Source organism: Notothenia rossii (assembly GCF_949606895.1).
Source record: "Notothenia rossii genome assembly, chromosome: 1".
NCBI classification, from domain to species: Eukaryota; Metazoa; Chordata; class Actinopteri; order Perciformes; family Nototheniidae; genus Notothenia; species Notothenia rossii.
Window position 1 is genome coordinate 58,771,726 of NC_136912.1, and position 21,707 is coordinate 58,793,432.

Here is a 21,707-nt window from a genome sequence, read left to right on the forward strand (position 1 = left end):
CTGTATCTCTTCCTTTAAGTCTCTGATATTGGCTGTCTCTATGTCGAGTGAGATCTTCCCAGACTAGAGAATTGTATTCCTGTCCTCAATGCATTGCAGTACTTTTAGCCAGACAGTGAGGAGGACAATAGCATTGAATGACATGAAGTAGGTCTTCAGCCCACTAGCATCTGATCTGGCCTCACTGGTGAGACTGCATGTCATGAGTATGCTATCAAGGGCCTCTATGACGTCAGGTAGGTGTCTTGCTACAGGTTTAACAGCGTGGATCCTTGAACTCTAGCGGGTATCAGAGAGGCGATGCAAAGAGCAACCTGTTTTCTCTTTGTAGATTGCCCATCGCGCTGGACTGGCACTAACAAGTGTGTAAAGGCGATTGATGCAGCCAAAAAATGTTGACACTTCTGTGCTTGAGCACATGCACACCTACAAGATTAAGGGTGTGGGAGGCACAAGGTGAAAATGTAGCCAGATTATTTTTATTTCAGTATTTGGGTTTGGACTCATTGTCATATCCCTGCCCTCTGCAATCTGCAATGTCTATCCCTTTGTCTTGAAGCATATTTTCAATCATCTCGCCTATCTCACTCCCTGTCTTTTTGTGGAAGTCCTTGAATTCAAGGAACCGTTCAGTGATCTCCCAGTCATCAGTGTCTTTGTTACAATAATTCACATATCTTATGAGCACAACATTCTGCTCAGTATGTGAAATGTCTGGTGTAGCATCACAGATGACTGAATAATAAATAGAATCCTCCCTTTCCTTTAGAATTGTTCTTCTGCCACATAACTCAATGAATTCATTTTGAATGTCAGAGCTCAAATAATGTGTCAGCCTTTTTCCTTTCTTTTTGTCCTTAAGTTTTTGTAAGTGTTCATTCAACAGTGGGTCATAATGAGCTAATAGCTCTAGTGTACCTAGGAAATTGCCATTGTGAATGTCATTCAGATCTTTGGCTTTACCCCTGAAAGGTAAATTCCTTGATGCCAAGTGCAGTGTTACATCCAGGATTCTCTTCAAGAGAGCTCTATTTTTCTCAGTTTCTATTTGTATCTGCTTCTGCAACTGACAGTCAATGCCGCTAACTTCCATTACAGATTGATGCAAATTCTTCCACTTTAAGTAGCAGTCTCTGTGTGCCTTATTCTTCTCATGGGCCGGGAACTTATCATACATACGACGCCACTTCACAACAGACATTTTATATATCCATGTTGACTGTTCAGTACACTAAGGGAAGGTCTTTTTTGTTCATGGGAGAAAAGCAGACATGGGTTGCAATATAGTGCATTAGTGCTTTTGCTGTGAATCACCAATCATGTCTCTCTTCACCTTTTCTCTTCCATTTGCTGCCTTAATATACTGCAAGTATTCTGGGAATGCCTTTCCTTCAGAATCCTGTAGCATGTGTTGGTCTTCATCTCTTGTTGTGGCCTATTTCCTAACTATAGACTCCCTGTCCATATTAGTCATATTTGCTGGCCACAAAGCTGGGTCATTTGACAGAAGATTTTCTTCCACAGAATCTGTGTTGCATAACTTGTCATTTACAGCTTCCTCACTTTGTCTGTCCTTTTCTTCACTTTGTCTGTCTCTTTCCTCACTTTGTCTGTCCCTTTCTGTACACCTTCTCTTGTCTTCAGTGGAGCCTTCATCCTCATCATCTACACTGGTACTGGCACTGTCACTGTCCTTCACCTCTTCCTCCACTTCCACACACCTTCCTGACAAAACTGAAGAGGGCCCTGGCTCTGTAGAGTGTACATGACACATATGATAATATATTCTTTAATATAATAATATTAGTATTAATATCATAACCAAAACGTCGGTGATGAACATTTTATTTACCTAATACAGAGTGATCACTCAACGCTTCAAACATCCTAAATAGACTAAAAGCAGTTTTTTGTCTTTTATAGATCATTGGCTATGTGGGAAAATACTGTGTTTGAAATGTATAATTTAAATTATATGTTAGCTTTTTGTTTTGATATATATATGTGTTGTATTCCAGTCTCCCTTCAGATATGTTAAGTGGCATGTCATTCAACACAATGCTGCTCACCTCCTTCAGTTGGGAGAAAAGCTGGTTCAGGTTCAGCCTTATGGGGAGACAGGGCTGCTGAGCCTGAAGATGGATCTGTTGGTCCTGGCACCAGGGGCAGGGACAACTGATTTAGTATGAATAGCTGCTAAACATGTACCTGCATTTAATGTCAGCTAAAAGAGCAATGAAATGAAAAACCTCTGAATTTTCTGTGAAGATATTAACAGCAGCCCACTTAATGTCAGCTTAGTAAAAAAAAACTTTACAAGTTACAATGGACTACGCTTAGCTAACAGACTAAATTCCACCACTTATGGACCACACCCACCTTTTCTTGTGAAAAACTGGGTTACATACTGTCGCCCTTTAGTCCCTCTCTCCTGTCTTTCTCCCCATTCTGTTCTTTTCTTAGAGTCTGACTTTGTTAGTCGTTGAGACATGTTACAACACACGTACGTAGGCTACTAGCATCCCTCCTCACATGCTTTCACTCTGCTAGAAAGTGCCATTTCCGCGTTTGGAGGCAGGAGTCGCAGGACCAAACCATTACATGTAAATAGAGGGGGGTGTACAGAGGCTTTGGATAATTAACTTTTGCAAGAAAATAAGTTAAATGAATCGTAAGTTTAGGGAGTAGCCTACTACGCAATATAACGTTATATTAATGTTAATTATTGATTAAAGGGTACTTACATTTTTTTTCTTAATGTTCTAAACATTTTGGGGCCCCCTGCTAGTCATGGGCCCTTAGAATCGTCCTAACCTTTCACCCCCTTACGGCGCCCCTGGATTGATGACGCAGGCAGTTGAATATGTTAGAGATAAACAATTTCACTCTTGACTTGTTCAGGCAAACTCCATATGCGATCCCAGAAAAAGTTAAAGTTGTCAATAAAATGGACAGAATGGTCAGTACAGGCAGTTGAAAGCCAGGTGTTCAGTGCAAACAATCTGCTGAATCTCACCACTCCTCTTCTGACTGGCGGTAGAGGGCCACTGATGAACACCTCTGCATTTAGAGAGCTGACAGTTTCCAACATACATTTAAAGTCTTTTTTCAGCATTTCTGACTGTTGTTTCACAACATAATTTGTTCCAATATGTAGTACCAGATTCTTCACAGTCGGATGTTCAGCCCCAATATGCAGGATCTTCTCAGCCAAGTCAGAGACCACATCCTTGGGAAAACAGAGTACTTTGGTGTTGTTCTTACTACACAGACTTTTTACATCTCTTACAGCAGAGTCACCCACAATCAGAGTTTCAGGCCCAGTCGTGAGCTTTCCCTCTAGCCTTTTACTTTTGGAGTAGCTATTGGTCCTTACCCTGCTGTGTGAAGAGGACAGGTTATCCAGGTCATCAGAAAGAGATCTCCGGTTCTCGGTCAGCGGAGTGTATCTGTTCTGGATTGGCACACTTGGTGGTTTAGGAGGATTGTTTGTAATTCTCCCTTTAACAGCTGTCCACGGCTGTTTCCTAGTATGAATAGGGGTTGAAGAGGCGCTCTTCCTGGGTGATAACAATGCAGGCTAGCCTGTCCCATCACAGATTTCAGAGCGCTGGGCTCTGCCTGTTATTCGTCCTCCCAAATCCCATGGAAATGATTTACTCTTAGGCTTTTCACCCAGAGAGTTCGAGGGAGGACTACCACTTGTAGATTTATTACCCGGTACACAGCCCTCCTGTTCCTTGGAATCCTTGTAGCTGCTAACTAGCTGTGAGTTAGCATATCCTTTTCCATTATTTTGCAACACTGGTAAAGTGGTGTCATCCCCACGACATAGTCCATTCACTTCCACGTAAACTTCCAACCGTTGCATTTTCATTTCCAACACAGCCATCTTCTGTAGAAGTTTGTGGAAGTCATCTGTAGAGAACGGAGGCATTTTGCTACCAACTAGCTTAAGCTAAATAGCATGCAGTAGCCTACCAGGCTTTAGCTGTCGCTAGGCCACGCTACTGTAAGACTGAGGCCGTCGTAAAAATGTTGGAATATGGCTGAAACCCTCCGTCTATTTATGAAGATTAACTGTCCCAGTGATAAGTTAATGTCCAGGAGCTGCTGCTCAAAGTTTTCAGAGAATAAGAATAGGAAAATCTGCATAAAAAGTAAGCAGAGGCAAGAGCAAGCAGAAATGCGTCTGCACTGTAAGAAAGCAAGGGATATCTCACTGTTAGTTGAACTATGAAGGTCTGGGTGGACTACCATCCCTTCTAGTGAGACCAGGGCGCATTCTTGCCCTCTACAGGAACCGAGGGGTCTCACTATAAACTTTAACTACCACACAAAGTCTCTGAACCGACTCGGGGGTCGTGTCTGCCTTCTCGGTAGGGGTGCTGGGGACAGGGGGTGCCGGTTCTGGTCCAGGCGGGGAAAGGGAAAGAAAGTGGGGGGGAACTCAGTCACTGACGGGAGGCTGCTGCTCTGCTCGCCGGCGGACCTGGGTGGGGGTGTCGAGGGGGAGGCTTTGGGCCCAGGTGTCCCTTGGGCATGTGGAGAAGCAACTCCTCTGTAAGGAGCCAACCTGTGTCTGTGGAGCACAACTTTTCTCCCCGTGGGAGGCAGCTGCACCCTGTAGACAACGGGAAACTGTTGCAGCGGAGCATGGGAACGACAAGAAACTAGAGTTGCTTGCATCCTATTTTAAAGGCATTTCTTTTTATACTCTACTAAAATGCAACAAAAAAAGGGTTTGATTCTATTAATTTTGTCTTTTTTATTGCACTTTGGCAGCAGATTGCTGTGTAGCTTCAGATCTGAGTTGTCTTATTAGTAAGCCTAATTTATACTTTTGTAGCAACACTATTTTTATATAATGGCAGGGTAAGAAAGGGTTCAGAGTCCTTTCTTTTTTTCCTGTGTCATATGTGGCAGCACTGTTCAATATTTCTTGAAAACATTACCCACTGTAGTATGTGACGTGTGAATAAACTCCAACTATGTATCAACAACACTGTTGTGTAACTTCAGTTAAATACTTGTATGTGTGTAGATTAGAAAGAGGTAAGATAAAGGATCTGCAGTATTTTATGAAGTATTCATCGTACAAAGGTCAGTTTTATACAAGTAGAAGTGTGTATTTATTTACCTGGTAGTAGGCTGTCAGTAATGGCTACGCCTCTCTATTTGGACTGGTAGATTTCGGCAGACTGGCAACTTTAAAAGTAGCTCTCGGTTCAAAAAAGGTTGGGCACCCCTGATCTACAAGCTTCAAAAATGTGTTTATCGTGTGATTTTGGAAATAAAAGTTTCATATTCTGAAAGCCAGGACTTTTTTTATTTAAAATCAAACAAAACACCCGAACCCGGGAAAAATTGTTTTTACGCAAATCCACGTTTATTTTGAAATGAGCCGTTGCGACTTCCGACTGATTTCGATAGAGCGGGTCACAGATGGTCTGGTTCAGCAAAGAAATGTAGCTGATTATATAATGACGCACACACACACTTGTGTGCAAATGTTACTTTTTCGCATCTGATTGCAATTATTCATGTGGCAAGGTATAAATGTTACCTTTGCGCCAGGAATGGAGAACAACAGTGAAAAATATAATTTTGTAATGTGAGCATGAGCTACAGAACAAGGTGCAGAAGCATTCCTTCAAACTTCAGTCACGAAGTAAAACTTGCGAGAGAGAAAATTATTTCAGGAATTGAATATCCCAGTCATCGCTGCTTTTTCAAAGCACTGCTGTTTGAAATAGTAATTTGAAGCGGATGACAAGAAAAAAGTACATCCTTCAATCATGCCATGATCCGCCCCCCATGATATATGCGCTTCAGTTACCACCAACTCTCTGAAGACGCCAATGATTTCATTCCAACTTTGTGGTTATAAGGGGTATTTCTTTTTTATTGACTTTTTTTGTAGTCATAGAAAAAGGCAGGTCAATTTTCCTCCAAATGTATGCATAATCTCTAAATGTGATACATTTCAAAATGCTCTGTTGCACCAAAACAATATGTGCTTGGCAGCGCCCTTAGGGGTGCTTAGGAAATTACACGTTTTCTTTAAGTCTTATTTGTGAAGGTCTACGGGCCTTCCAAAAAACTCAGTTCTTTTCTGTATTCACCCATCAGTGTAGCGATCCCTCCGTCGTCCAAAACAACAATAAATGATCACTATGTGTAGTAACACAGCTGAAAACTCAGAGAACAAATCCTATTGTAAGTCCTTTGGCTTAACACTTGATTGAGTATGGTGCGTCCATGTTCAGTGCCAATGATAGTGCTGTTTAACTTATCTGAACACTTTTTCATTCTCATTTTACCATATGTCAGATTTCACAAATGTTGTATGTGTCAATTCCTATTTTTCTTTCCCCTCCTGTCTTGGCAGCCGTTTGACGGGGTTCAGAGAACAGTTCTTGAATGTCTGTCGCTCACACACGCCTTAGGCCTTCAAAACCTCCACCTGCTGTGTAAGAGGTGAGTGTCGGTTGTTGCTTTTCTATAAATGTGTTACAGCTTAGAGATCTGAAATACATTTCGATGAGACACTACATATAAATAATTGGTCCTATCATGTTAACAGTTGTCAAAGTTGACCTTTAAAGATGCTTCTGTAATTGGAAAAAAAGTGCAGAATATTCCAACCTTGCTACTTTCGCTTACATCAGCATCCTGTTGCTAGGTAACCAGCATGTGGGTTCATACTTGTGTTACGAAATAGCCTTGGGTTGAGGTTACATGCCTTAATTTGGTTCAATTCACCATTCTGTTGAGTACAATTAATTCCATCTAGATCCTTTAAAGTAGTTACTCCTTAGACAAGGAAAAACCTACAGAAAACACTTGTTCACATCACTCCTTTAATCTTTTCTTTGAAACCTTTAACATGTAAAATGTAGATGATGATCATTCTTAAGGGCCAATGCATTTCTCAAGTTTGCTGTTTAGTTAAAGACACTAATGCATTGCTCTACATTTAGAAGTGGATCAGATTTAACAAAAAAAAATAGGCACGTCTTTAAATTTCAGTACGCTGCACGGCTTTTATCCCTTTCCTTACTGTGCATTTGTTCACACACAATCTCAAAACGCTTCACGTTGAGATCTCATGTAGCTGATTCTTCTGTAGAATAACTAGCGATGTTAGTGCGCTAATGCAGTGAGCTGGCAGGACGTTTATAATGTACGATAGGGGGATAGGATGTGTTAAGCTGGGCTGTGAGCTGGTTCTGATTTGAGTTGCCGTGTTGTCTGATGAGTCACGCATGTATGGCAGTAAATCTTCCTGCGCTGCTCTGTGCAGCAGTGCGTTACTGACCTTCTCATCCTCACTCACTCTGTTGTTCCCTCGAGCAAAGCTCGGCTGAATGCTGCCTCCAGCCTCAGTGATACACTGCAGTACACCTAGAATACGACTTCACCAGTTTCACTGAAAGTCTGTCCTGCTGATTTTCTGTTATTATGCTCATTCCCAGCTTCATATTTGTATTGTGTGTCTCTCCTGGGACATGTCTCCATGCTTTAATGTTCAAAAAGCTCTTTATTTTTTTTTCATACTGCCTGTGCTGCAGCACCTCTTTTCACCCTCTGTCTGGAACCAGAGCCCAGTCTGCTCTGATTGGTTAGCTGTTCGGCTCTGTTGTGATTGGTCAAACGCTTAGAGATGTCCCGCCCCTTAGCCTATCACGTACAATGTGTTGAAGCATTAGCCAATAGAAGTGTGAGGGTTACATAGTGATGTCACTATGTTATGGAAGTGAACAAAGAAGTGGTTGAGAGAAGCTCCCTCCGCAAGGAACACAGGGATGTTAGCCTTTGCAGCCAATTTACATGCACACAAACGTATATAACACGCTACAGGAAAGGGAAAACCACAAAAAGGGTAGAAGAGCCTCTTTAAGTATCTTGCCATGTCAGTCCAAATCTCATAGATATTATCTTTAATATAATGCAAAACAAACTATAGCAGGACATTTCCAAACTTGAAAGGCTCAAACTTGCATTTGCTGCAATTGTTGCATTGAAAGCAATTGATTATTAATCAATAATAAAAATTGCTAATTGATACTCAATGATGTGTATTTTCAGGTGGGTTGCTGATCATTATGTGAAGACCTGGTGTGAGAGGAACTTTTCCCTCTTGTCTCCTGAACTCCAGGCAGCCTGTCTAACAGCTCTAACTGAAACCATGGTGAGTCCCTCCCTCCCAGTCATCAGCTGAACTGTATGCATGTAATCGCACAAATACCATCAACCCATTTTCCAGTGTTTTTCCACAGGAAGGAAATCCAAACGTAATCTAATCAAAGATGACCTTTATTAAATTGACAGTTATTAAAGACGGACTCATTTTGGAATATAATGTAAATGTAGACAGATGGGGAGTGAACCAGCCGTGTAATTGATAATAGAATTTCGGGTCTGTCTTTCATCACCATCTAAGAGGTGGAGTGCATTCTGTGAGTAAAGTGACACAAGAGTACTATTCTTCAGTCTTGGCCAGTATTGAGATTCAGGGCTGGCCAAGAACCATTACACAATCCTGGGCCTCCCTCTACTGATCGATAGGTCCTGGGCAGGAGTAAACACTGCTTTTATGGAGGGCTGTGTTCATTCGACTTGAGTTTTCACCCACGGTATAGACTGTCTTTAGCTGATAGATGTTTCCATTCAGACTGTGCAGAACGCAGTAACCATGCTCTGTGGCACTGAGCAGCTGATTGGCAGTCTCCCAGAAGTCAAGTGGGCCCAGCAGGTGAGGAGTCTCGCCACGCAGCTGCAGGAGGAGAGCCTGCACGTCATTGTCCAGCATCTCCCCGATGTAATCGGAACTCAGGCCTTTCAGGAGCTTCGCAGGGTAAGAGGATGCTGGAGCTGATGCTTATAGTCTCTGCTGTACTGTAACAAACATATTCAACTTAGGTTTCTATGTTTTTTCTCAGAGGGAAGAGGTTACCCGTGAGCCCACGTTGTTGAAGAAGCTTTGTTCAGCTATCAGAGAGGGTGCCTCTGTGGACAACTGCTGTGATCTTTTCGCTGCTGTGTACCTCCTGTGTGGAGATGACGGAGAAGAGGACTGCCTCCTACAGCAAGGAGGGAGAAAACAAGAGGAGGTGAAATGAATCAATGTTTCTGTATTTCAAAAATGAACATCATACTTAGGCTGTGCTCAAACCCGTTTGTTGTGCGGTTTCCATTTTAGTCCAGTTTGACTTTTGGTCTTCTTCCCAGACTCTGTTGTAATTTGAGAAAAATGAATTAAGAAATCATGGTCTACTTACAATATTTTTTGCCATAGATTTGAACAACTCTTCACAACCACTAGAAAAGGGAAGTGAGGCTCCACTCCCAAACACAGTGCAGTGTAACTTCTTTCAGTCAAGCTTTTAATAAGTCACATTGAATCTTAAACACACTAGTGATACATTTGGTATGTTTCAACCCTGGATTTCTATCGTCCCCTCCAGAATTGGGCAAATACGCTGCCCAATTAATTCGTTGGGGCAATTCCTCACTTTCAATGTGCGTTCACTAAAAGTACATGTTTTGCCACAGACAGGCTTGCTGACAGAAAATAGCTCTATTAGATGTACAATGATGGTGCAGTCTTGCTAAATACTGGATCCATTTCTGAAATTGTTGTTCACCTTTGTCACTTGGAGACAAAAACATGGGGAAATTGGGGCCAGGTTGAAAAATACTGAAGTAACCCTTTAAAAAGCCACAATGTTTAATATGTTCGTCAAATCTTCCAAGCTACAGGTTTAACACAGCTTAAGCTCTCTGCTATAAATGTTCTCTCCCTGTCGGCTTTCTCTCCCCTTCAACTCAATTGTAAGCTTTGTTCAATATCTATGAAGATCATTTAAAATCATATTTGTCAAACCCTTAAGAGACTAACAAAATGTATTGAGTTGAGCAGGCAGGTTAAGCTCGTGAGATGACTTCCAGGGAAAGTGACCCGGCTGCTGAGTTAAAGCTCATTCAGCTCCCCGTAAATACGGTACAGTATGACAGAATGGATTAGGCTGAGGGAGGCTGTGACGTGTGCCAACGGCCTTCACTAATCTGGCCGTGTGTGTGTGCTGACGGGTGTGTGGTCAGTGCAGCCGAGGAGCTGGAGCTGGCTCCTCCCTAACCTCCCAGCCCTGTTTTCATAATCAGGCGTGGAAACAGGGGAATGGGCATCAGCCACTGACATCACTGATTTCACTCAAGGGAGCTCAAGTGCATTCTGCAACGGAGACAGAGTGGGAGGGAGGGACAGAGAGAGGGAGGCAAAGGGAGGAGGGAGGGGCATTTGTTGCCATGGTGAAAGGTTCTTGAAGCAGCTGCTGATTTGCCTGTGCTGTAGTGCACCCCTTTCCATTCTTCTCTCTCTCCTCTGTGTTACCGCCAGCCGTTCAGGCAAGAGATTTGTACGCTGCGCGCTCGCCTGTGGACCTTCCTGCTTCAGACCTTTTACGCGGTCCGCCACACGCAGGGATGGGAGACCCTTTCTACCAAACACAGAGAGAGGATACTAGCAGGTAAGGGAGGACATCCTTGCTGTGAGCTCTCTTCTCTTGGGCAGAGACAGAGATTCATGCTGCAGTGTGTGTGTGTGTGTGTGTGTGTGTGTGTGTGTGTGTGTGTGTGTGTGTGTGTGTGTGTGTGTGTGTGTGTGTGTGTGTGTGTGTGTGTGTGTGTGTGTGTGTGTGTGTGTGTGTGTGTGTGTGTGTGTGTGTGTGTGTGTGTGTGTGTGTGTGTGTGTGTGTGTGTGTGTGTGTGTGTGTGTGTGTGTGTGTGTGTGTTTCCTCCTCCTCTTCCTTACCCCAGCCTGGCGCTGCGTTGAGGCCATGGCTCTGCATCATTAGAGATGAAGCAAAGCTCTACGTGCATGCTGGCTGATTTAATACATAATGGCTTTTTTCTACACAGCTGTCGAGGCACTCTTAATCTATTTTAGCTTTATGTGAGCTACCTTTTCACAAGTCTCTGTGAGATGAGTATCGTTAACATGGCATTGCACCAGACACGCCATGCTTGTTTTTAAAGGGTGCGAGTGAAGGCTGGATTCCTGTCTTTGTGGGTCTGATTTGTAGCCCCCACAAATACAAATAACATACTGTTCCCTCACTGTTGAGCCAGCAGTGTGCTGAAATGCACTGCATGAATAATGTATGCAGCTGGTATCAGCCTGGGCCTATTACTGGTACATTTGTTGCCACCGAAATCGGATTCCGGATCTCGCATGCAAGCATCACAAATGTATTTCAGTGAAAAGAGTCAATTTGGGTATTAAAAACAAAACATGATTAGGTTTTCAAATTGTTTCTGTGTTAAGCATAGCAGTGCTTTGCTTGAAATATCCTGTTTGATCAATCTAGTCATGTAGTGTTTGTTTCCCAATTGACAAAAGGGTAAACACAGAAAAGGACATTTGTGAATGAAAAAAATGGCTTGTCCATCTCATCTAAAAAATAAGACTTCAGCTTCTCCCTTTAAAGGAATCAGTGCAGCCCTTTTTGTATTGATTTGAATATATGATACATGGTTTTGCATGCAGAATACTTATTTTTGATGATCATTGCTCTTCCTTTGATCCTCTTTTGACAGATGCAATTGATAAGGGGGACAACCGGAGACTTGGTAAAAAGCCTGTATTCACTAGCTCACAGGTAACATTACCCCTCCAACCATATATGTTAAATGCATTAACATGTATATAAACTCTTTTTGGTGTTTCAGAAACTAACATTTGTTTTTGTTAATCAGAACTCTGACTCTAAGGATGGAAATGTACGATGTGAATTTATGAGGCAGTTTTATCTCTGAGAAATCCCTGTAGATGTGTTTAATCCCTGCTAGTCATTACAGTGTGGCCATCAGATGCCATATGTCATGCCCCACCCTCGCAGCACAGAGATACACTATAACATTTGCTGCAGGGCCTCTGTAAACAAATGTATTGCTAAAATAATCCTGGCTGAGGTGATCCACAGAGGAGTTCAAGATGTTAGGTGTGGGTGGTTAAGAGCAGTAGAGCTGCTATAGATCATGAGAAGTGTTGTGATTCGGTGAAAACAAGCACTTTGTCTGTTTTAAGATATGATTGCTCATTTGTTCGAACCTGCAGATGATTGTTCTACTGACAAAAGCCAGTTTGGTAATTTGCTAAAGTTCACAAAGTGACACACAGAAAAAAAAGAAGAAAAATTAATTCCCTTAACTTCTGATAGCAAATCAGCTGTTTAGGATAGTAAATCAAAAACAGGCTATATGAACTTTGTTTGTCTATTTAGCACAGACTATAGAAATCTCAACAACCGATGTTTAGATGATGTGTCATTGTGTCATCCTTTTTTCTTGTCTTGTACTCCAGTAGCTTATTGTAATCTGCTATAATGTTATTCAGTTTCATAAAACCACACTGTGCTTTGCAGCTTAATCATGTCTTCCAGTTGCATGACTAATATGGTTATTTCTTTATCCTGCAGCCAAGGGCTGTGAAATGCCCTTCATCTGGACCTGAGAGTCCTCCTGTGCACAGGACCCAGAGGGTGTCTGAAAACACTACCTCTTCCTCCCGTAGTGCTCCGTCAGCCATGAAGTCTGATGGAGTGGGGACAGCTAGCAAGCCAGGTGAGGGTCAAACATCCAAGGCAAAGAATGCAAAGAAGCCAGGGGAACGTAGTGCAGCAGCCAAAGCAAAGACAGCATCAGCTGGAATACCGGTTGTCAACGGCACTGGAGCTGCAGGGGCCAGACGAGATGTAGCCAACAGCTCCAGAAGCTCTCAAGGGGCGAGAGAGCAGGAGAAGAAACCAAATCCAGGTGCACGGCCTAAAACATCTCCCCCGAGCTGCACATCTACAAGCCAGCCAAGTGTAACCAAGACTCAGAGGAGCTCGACAGAAAAGGCTGACAGCTCTATTGGCACCTCCCAGGCTCAGCCCAGCGCCTCGTCCACATCAGGCAGCGCTTCGCCAGAGAACGGTGCCAGCAGCCCTCGTAATGACAGCGCAGGTTAGCTCTCTTTATTCACTTCCTCTCATTTCCTCATGGTGACTGACACCGATTACAATGTTTGAGCTGAATGTGAATGCAGACTTAGTAGTATGATGAATTTGTGTTATGGCCAAGAGGGATTTTTGGAAGACGAGGGCAGGCATGTACAGTATGTTGATTTAGCAAACAAAGCAGCCTGCTGGTACCAGTGTACAAACTCTCAGCAGAACAGCAGAGGTTGATCACTCTGCACTTCCCCTAGAGGATATATTTTTCGGATAGTTTAAGGAGGTGAGGTATTCTCCACTGATACAAGTGTTCAATGCTTGAGTTTGTCCATGTACCCCACACTGAAAGTGACTTGTTAACTGTCTCTGATGTCCGCTCACATACTCACAGCACATTAATAATAATAATAATAATAAATGGGATTTATATAGCGCTTTTCTAGACCCAAAGACGCTTTACATTATGAGTCAGGTCGACAAACAAAACAAGAACAAAAACAAAACAAAAACAGAAAAGCAGTCAGGAGGATGTTGGTTCAGAGGGGAGAGGGGCGGGTTTAAGGATAAGCAGAGTTGAAGAGGTGGGTTTTGAGACGGGACTGGAACAGGGTGAGGGAATCAGACTCACGGAGGTCTTGGGGGAGAGATTTCCAGAGCTTCGGGGCTGCCACAGAGAAGGCTCTGTCCCCGAAGCTCTGGAGTTTGGCCTTGGGGATTGAGAGCAAACCGGCTGAGGTGGATCTGAGGGACTGGGGTGGTTGGTAGAGGATGAGGAGATCAGTGAGGTAGGGGGGGGCCAGATGGTGGAGGGCTTTATAGGTGAGGACCAGGAGTTTGTAGTGAATGCGGTGTGAGACGGGAAGCCAGTGGAGTTCTTTGAGGACCGGGGTGATGTGATGCCATGATTTTGTGTGGGTGAGGAGTCTGGCGGCTGCGTTCTGGACACGCTGGAGTCTGTTGAGGGATGTTGTGCTGATGCCGAAGAGGAGTGAGTTGCAGTAGTCAAGGCGGGAGGAGATGAAGGCGTGAATGAGTCGCTCAGCTGCGGGGCGGGTGAGAGAGGGACGGAGTTTGGCGATATTGCGGAGCTGGAAAAATGAGGTTTTTACAACTTGGCGGATGTGGGGGTCGAGGGAGAGGGTGGGGTCGAATATCACGCCAAGGTTGCGTGCCTGGGTGGAGGGGGAAACAGGGGTGCCATCGATGGTGAGTGTCAGGTTGGGGGTTTTGCTGAGGGTGGATTTGGAGCCGATGAGGAGGAGTTCAGTTTTATTGCTGTTGAGTTTGAGGAAGTTGTGTTGCATCCAGGATTTTATTGCAGTCAGACAGGATTCGATGTGTGTGAGAGGGGGGTTGTGGGGGGATTTGGTGCTGAGGTAGATCTGTGTGTCGTCAGCATAGCAGTGAAAGTCCAGGTTGTGATGGCGGAGAATCTGACCAAGGGGGAGGATGTAGATGATGAAGAGGAGGGGGCCGAGTACTGAACCTTGGGGAACACCTTGGGTGACTGAAGCTGTGGTAGAGGAGTGATTGTTGAGGGAGATGAAGTGGGATCTGTCGGAGAGGTAGGACTGGAGCCACCTGAGTGCAGTACCTTCGATACCGATATCCCGGAGTCGGGTAAGCAGGATGGTGTGGCTCACGGTATCGAAGGCTGCACTCAGGTCAAGGAGGATGAGGATGTTGAGGGAACCGGTGTCAGCAGAGGTGAGGAGGGAATTGAGGACTTTGATGAGTGCCGTTTCTGTGCTGTGGTGAGGATGAAAACCAGACTGAAGGGGTTCAAAAAGGTCATTTTTTTGGAGATGGCGGTGGAGTTGTTTGGAGATGATGCGTTCTATTGTTTTAGAGAGAAAGGGGAGGTTGGAGATGGGGCAGTAATTACTGAGGGAGGAGGGATCCAGACCGGGTTTCTTGAGGATGGGAGTGACAGCAACAGTTTTGAAGGCAGAGGGAACGGTTCCTTGGGACAGGGAGGAGTTGAAAAGGTTGACAATGTGTAGGGGCAAAGGACGGGGAGGCAGGACTTCAGAAGAGGGGTGGGTAGAGGGTCAAGCGAGCAGGTTGTGGGTTTGGAGGAGCTGATCAGTTGGAGTATTTATGGGGGGGTAACCAGAGTGAACTGGGAGAGAATGTCGTGGGGAGGAGGGCTCGGGAGGTCAAGGGAGATGGAGGGAGGAATTGTGGCGGTGGATGTTGGGGGAGATGTTTGTGTGTCAGATGCAGCGGATAGGGAGTGATTAATGGCAGTGATTTTGTCAGAGAAAAACTGGAGGAATGAACTGCATGTGGAAGTGGAGGAATAGAGGGTGTCAGCACGGGGTTTGAGGAGCTTGTTGACGGTGGAGAAGAGGGTCCTGGGGTTACGGGAGGGGTCGATGAAGATGGTGGAGAGGTAAGCAGATTTTGCGGCAGTGAGGGCACCTCTGTAGGTAGTGAGATGGAGTTTGTAGGAATCATGGTGAACTGTGAGGGATGATTTCATGGTTAGGCGTTCGAGCTGGCGGCCGGTTTGCTTCAGCTTACGGAGTGCAGGGGTGAACCAGGGTGAGGAGGTTTTAAAAGTGACATTTTTCCTTTTGAGGGGGGCCAAGCTATTGAGGGAGGCGAGTAGGGTTGAATTAAGGTGGTTGAGTTGATCATCGGGTGAGCTGAGGTTCGAGTCCAGGGGGAGAGTAGAGGATAGCAGGCTGGGGATCAACAGAGCGTGAATTACGGAAAGTGATTTTCCTGGATGGGGGGGGGCGGCGGACGGGGGAGGCGGTGGTGAACTGTATGAGTTTGTGGTCAGAGAGGGGAAAGGGGCAGGGATGGAGGTCGAGTACTTTGAGGTTGGTGGAGCAGACAAGGTCAAGGATGTGTCCTTTATCGTGGGTGGGGAAGGTGACATGTTGTGTAAATGAGAAATTGTCCAGAAGGGAGGAAAATTCAGAAGCGTGTTTGCAGGTGGTGGAGTCCATGTGGATGTTAAGGTCGCCGAGGAGTAACAGACGTGGGGAGAGGGATGAAGCAATGGTTAGGAGTTCAGTGAGATCAGAGAGGAAGGAGGGGTGTGGTTTAGGGGGGCGGTAAATGAGGATAACTGTCAGTGAGGGAGGGGTTTTGAAGGCGAGAAATTCGAAGGATGGTACTGAGGGGAGGGTGAGTTCTGTAGTCCGGATGTTCTGGTTGTAGATGACAGCCAGCCCACCACCACGGCGTGAGGGGCGGGGTTTAGTGATGTAATTAAAACCAGGGGGGGATGTTTGATTCAGCGAGAATAAGTCATTGGGTTACCATTGGGTTAGTCATTACCCTACCCTGCTACGTATCCCTGCTACCCTGATTGATTGATTTAGGAAATCAAGGTTTAATATGTATGAGACTAAGTCTCTTTTGATTCATTTCAATGCTATCTTTTTCACAAAAATCATGCATTGTTTTCTGTGTTTAGGTGCGAAGCCCAAACACCAAACTAAGGCGGGGGTCAAATCCACACTGACAAAACCTGCTCAGAAATCAGATACAACGAAGATCAGCAGGTGAGCTCTTCCTTAATGGTTATTATCAGTGTGCTTTTTCGTCACTTCTTCTTTAGCCTCTTGTGTATTTAGTGAAATGTTAGGTGTAACGTTCTGTAGGTGCTTTCCTTGTCCACTTCCACATGGACGTTCTGCTTGTTGTGGGTCCACCATTAAATGCCATTCTACTGTTAAAGGCATTTAAGAACAATTTAACTCAAATGGAGTTAGAGATTTTCTTTTGAGTGTTTCAAGACCAAATCAACAATCCAGCAAGAATTTTGGTTAATTTCCTGTAAATAAGCCATGCTAAAAAAACTTCCAACTGGAGATATTTCTAAATATTAAACTGTGTTTTGCTTACCCCTCAGACTGTGTAGCATTCCATGTGTTTATGTTATATGTCAGACTTACGCAGTCCCAAGTACCAAGGCAGTGGAAAAAGCTGTTATGTGATTAAAACAAATGTGGCCTATAAGAACTCAAAGGGTGGAAAAGGGTCCTGAAATTTGACTCGTGACTTGTAAAGTACAAAACATATAACAGAATGACAAAAAAGAGAGCGTGAGAATCTAAATCCTACATGTCTGCTATCCAAAAAACATCACCAAACAATGGAATTAGCAAATTATTTAAAACATTCAAACAAGAGCAGTGAATCAAACTAACTATTTCACTATGGCCAGGCCAAGTTGCAACATGAGTTCAAAGACAATATAACCAACTCCAGTAGCTGAAAGCATTCAGGGCCTAGAAAGCAAAACAGAAAACTGTCAACATATTCTGACAACTTGAATCTGCCTTTCAAAGATGTTACAAATATCCTTTTTATAAAAAATCTGCATCATTCAAACTGGGAGCACATCCATTTTTAACAGCCTCCCTGCAAAGAAACCATGTAAGTTAGCCAGAAAAAGCTGATGGCCTAACAAAAGATATTGTTGTTGCATCTTTTGATTGTCATCTTTTGTAAAGAAACAGATGGTGCAGGTAACAGTTAATCTATCTTGTATTCAACTTCTGGATTTGTGTGCTGAGAATGAAGATGCTCTGGAATATTAAATTCCCCTCCAACCTCAATTTACGTAGACAGAATAATCCTTTGTACATCGTGTATTTTTTTAAACATGGCCCTGTCGTATTAGGTAATGTAGAATCTGTAAAACGGTCCTCAGTGAACTCACTAATATGTCAGATAATATGCTCCCTCTTGTTCCTCCTACACTTAGATTGAGTTAAAATCCAAGGAAGAACATCCTTCAGAAGGACAACAACTTGAAATTCTTTGCATTCATAATCAGTTCATGTCTCAGACGCTTGTCCTTGACAAAATGGGAAAACAACTCTGCTGCCCCCCGCTGGTGCTGAATATTAATCCATGATTTAATTTCTCTGTGACTCTTCTTATGAATATCTTAAAAGATGATGTGAACCATCATGAATTTAACATTGCGTTTTTGTTTCCGTCAATCAATAGCAGTCCTATCAATAGGTCTAGTGCAAGAGAAAGTGCTAAAGTCAAGACTAGTGCAGCAGAGAAAGGATCTACAGGAGGGACAGCAGCAAGAGCAGAAACCAAGGGAAGAGGCACACCAGACCATGGTGAGATGTTCAAAGTATGCTTAATTGAAATGTCTGTCCATATACTGTACAAAGTACTAATGTTCTATTCTGTCTTTGGGTTAGTCTCTAAGCTTGGATCAAAAAAGCCTGCTTCCCCAAGGAAAGAAAACAGCAAGGACGGGTTGAAATCCTCAGAACCAGAAAAAGCAGCCATTGAAGTTCAAAAAAAGAAGACCACAAAACCTGCTTCAGCAGCTGGAGCCTCAGCTAAATCAAGTGCTAAACCACCAAAAGCCTCTTCGGTCCACTCCAAGCAATCTTCAGTAGTAGCTGCCAAGTCCGGACCAAAGCCTACGGAGAAAGCTTCCCCAAAATCATCAGGAACTTCCAAAACCTCACATGCTACCAAGAAATCAGCAACTAAAGGAAAAGAGACAGTCAATGGCAAAGACTGTAAAACGGAGTCAGCGCCAACAGAAAACACTGGTGAAGTTGCAGTGCATAAAGAGAGTACAGAGGTAGAATTCTCTGACCAGCCTGCAGCACAGCCAACAAAGCAGGGTGAAGGGGATTTACTTAGCCCGCAACTAGAATCTAAGCAGCATCTCCAGAAGACTGAAATACTGTCAGAAAACACTAACTGTTCAGCTAGCAACACCCCTCATGTCAAATCTGCTAAGGCGGACACTTGCAAACAGACTGAAGGGAGTAAAGTGAAACCGCCCCCAAGCGGAGTCATCAGTGGAGGGCAAATTCACGAGGACGGCTCCAGAAATTGTCAGAGAGATAAGGAACGTCTCGTAGACACACCATGCAGCGTGTGCAGCACTGGCCCCCCCTTAGAGGACTCCTGGAGTGCCGTCCACCATCAGGTCAGCCCCGAGTCTGAGACCTGCAGCACACACACCACCTCCTCCGATGACATCAAGCCCCGCTCGGAGGACTACGACGCCGGCGGCTCGCAAGACGACGACTGCTGCTCCAACGAAAGAGGTGTTTCAAAGTGCGGCACTATGCGCTGCCACGACTTCTTGGGTCGCAGTAGCAGCGACACAAGCACCCCAGAGGAGTTGAAAATGTACGAAGGCGGGGCGGGGTTAAGAGTGGAGGTGAGGCTGCGGGGGCGAGAAGCGGAGACCACCAGCGAGGAAGAGGGAGTGAAACAGCTTCCTTGCTCCTGGTTGCACCGAGACGAGCTTCCTGCAGAGGAGGAGCACTCCGAGGTGGAGGCAACGGTGACAGTGAAAAGCATCCCCGACCACAGGCTCTTCTCCTCTGAGGAGGAAGATGAAGAGGCGACGGAAGATGACAGATCTGAAGTCGAGGTGATTCCGGGGCAGGCCCCGCTGCCACCATCTGAATCCTCTCCAAACTTTCAGGGGATCATCAACCTGGCTTTCGACGATGAAGCCGCTGACCAGGATAACGATCAGGCCGACTACCAGACCACGGCTAACTTTCGCCGCTCGGTGTTGCTCTCTGTCGACGAGTGTGAGGAGTTGGGTTCAGAAGAAGGCGGCGTCCAAACGCCACCTCAGCAGCCCAGTGAGGGTGCGACTCCCTGTGACGTTTTCGAGTCTGACTCCACAACTCCTCAGACCAATTTTGTTCCAACCAACAACCAACCGAACCACCTGAAAGGCCATCTTGAAACTGCAGACACAACGCATACAAAAACAGACCAGGAACAGGATGAAAAGTCGTCTGTGTTCCTTACAGAGATCCAGGCGGAGAGTAACGGAATAAAGTCTAGCGTCCCTCTCTTGGATGCTGACATGAGAGACCTGCCTCCCCAGGAGCGCCCATGCCACCTGGATCTCCGGCACACAGAACAATACAACGGAGGGCCACGCAAAAATCACTCCAACCCCACAGAAAGCAAGAAAGCTGATTTACATCTAGACTTAAAAGAGCCTCAGCAGACAGGGGACTCTCCTGTACATGCTGCGCAATCTCCAGCAGGTAATGTATGATCTACAGACCCTTATAGACCCCAAATCCAAATTCACCTCCTATCCCCAAGGTATAGTTTGTCCCTTACCCACACCCAACATGTACCTATCCCTCTTTCAGAAAAAGGATATAGTTTAGTAACTAAATATAAACACAAGTTCAAATTCAAATGAAATCAGTGGTCATCATTTCCACCCATTGATTTGTTTAAATTTGAATTTGCAACATCAATATCCTTTTAAAGACGGAGTTTGGTCTCATCATAGTACATTTAGTTCATTTAGCTGTACATTTGAAACAACTGAACTACCTGTAGTCAGAGGCATTTAGGCCTTGGTAAGTCAGTTTACACCAAAACATGGGAAAGCACTGTACGTGTCACTCACACTGATGATATCAATTGTATATGTGACATTAAAAAGAATATGCCTTGTGACAAGGCCTGTTAGATAGTTCTACCAATGCACTTTCATGTACATACAAATCAGATTGTTTTGGTTATTGTTGTCATTTCCCTTATGCAGTGGAATAGCAGTTGTCCTTTTTAGAGCCAAAGAGAATTTGACACATTTGATGGAGCTTTAAATATAGTTTTAAAATCAATATATCGTTGCTAAATTAATTTAGTTGGTATTATTAAAATTGTGTTTCCTAAAACTAGAATACATTCCAGAAAGCCCTATCACTCAGGAGATGTTTCTCTAAAAGTTTTCTTCTGCTTTGTTGTAAAGGATAGATGTGTTTGGCTTTTCCTTCATTAAACCATTGCCATTCTAAGAACGACAAACATATCTCCAGAAGCCCTTTTTTAATTGTCTTTTGGCTTCTCATCGATGGCCCCTTGTTTACATCGATTAAAGGAACATCTAAAAATAACATTCAAAAGATTTGTTGATGTGAAAATGCTATATGTAGCACCTGGCATCAAGGTAAATCACACAAATAGATTAGCTGAACTGCCACTGCTCGTCAGAAAATGGGGAACTTTTCCCTTGCATTTTCTTGCTGATCATCTTTATTTATATACATGAATGTACCTGAGTTTTGTGTTTGCTTTTTTTTTTTTTTTGCACTGCACACATGCATGCTTGAATAAAAATAATGTGTCATCCTACTCCGCTATCAACCATTTTTGTGTCTTTTTTCCCCACATTCCATTACCTCTTGTCATACCCAATAGACTTAAGTGTAGATAGACGTCCACTTTTAAAGAAGACTGTGGTTTGTTGTCTATGAGCTTTTGTTCAGTAGGTTTGTGTAGTGTCATTAGCCTCCTCTGTAACGTATGTGATGACTCTTGAGCAGCTCTCATTGTCCTGCCATGTCTCTCTTTCTTCACTATCATATTTTGAAAAAGAAATCCTGCTGCACCTTTACTGAGGGTATATTCCGATGCAAACATGTAAATTACTTTGTTTTTAATATCAAACAATGATCCATCTTTTGCCTTTCTGGAATTGTACAAAAAATTGAAAACACAAAGAATGTAAATTGAACTTGGTGGTGTGCCATCTTTATGTGCTACTAAGTAAAGCACCGTTTGCTTGCATTTTAGGTGTTTGTGACAAGTCTGTTCATTACGTCTGCCCGTTCAATGACCTGCACGTAAATCTCAAAACATATCACTGTTAGCTACTGACACATGCAAAGTTCACTGGTGCTGGTGATGCATGGCTTACTTTGTTTGAAA

The 21,707-nt window shown here is 44.0% G+C and overlaps 1 protein-coding gene across 3 annotated transcripts in view; it reads left to right on the top strand.

Annotated features, from left to right (window-relative positions):
* The window catches only part of btbd8 (BTB domain containing 8), a 49,084-nt gene that overhangs the window by 26,090 nt on the left and 1,287 nt on the right, over nt 1–21,707 (top strand). For all 3 annotated transcript variants that reach the window (XM_079672839.1, XM_079672841.1, XM_079672840.1), the window contains exons 9-18: nt 6,392–6,480; nt 8,092–8,194; nt 8,678–8,860; nt 8,946–9,116; nt 10,403–10,532; nt 11,602–11,663; nt 12,483–13,011; nt 16,435–16,522; nt 17,979–18,103; nt 18,188–20,026. In XM_079672839.1, the coding sequence (XP_079528965.1) occupies nt 6,392–6,480; nt 8,092–8,194; nt 8,678–8,860; nt 8,946–9,116; nt 10,403–10,532; nt 11,602–11,663; nt 12,483–13,011; nt 16,435–16,522; nt 17,979–18,103; nt 18,188–20,026 (3,319 nt within the window). The remainder of the gene's footprint in view (nt 1–6,391; nt 6,481–8,091; nt 8,195–8,677; nt 8,861–8,945; nt 9,117–10,402; nt 10,533–11,601; nt 11,664–12,482; nt 13,012–16,434; nt 16,523–17,978; nt 18,104–18,187; nt 20,027–21,707) is intronic.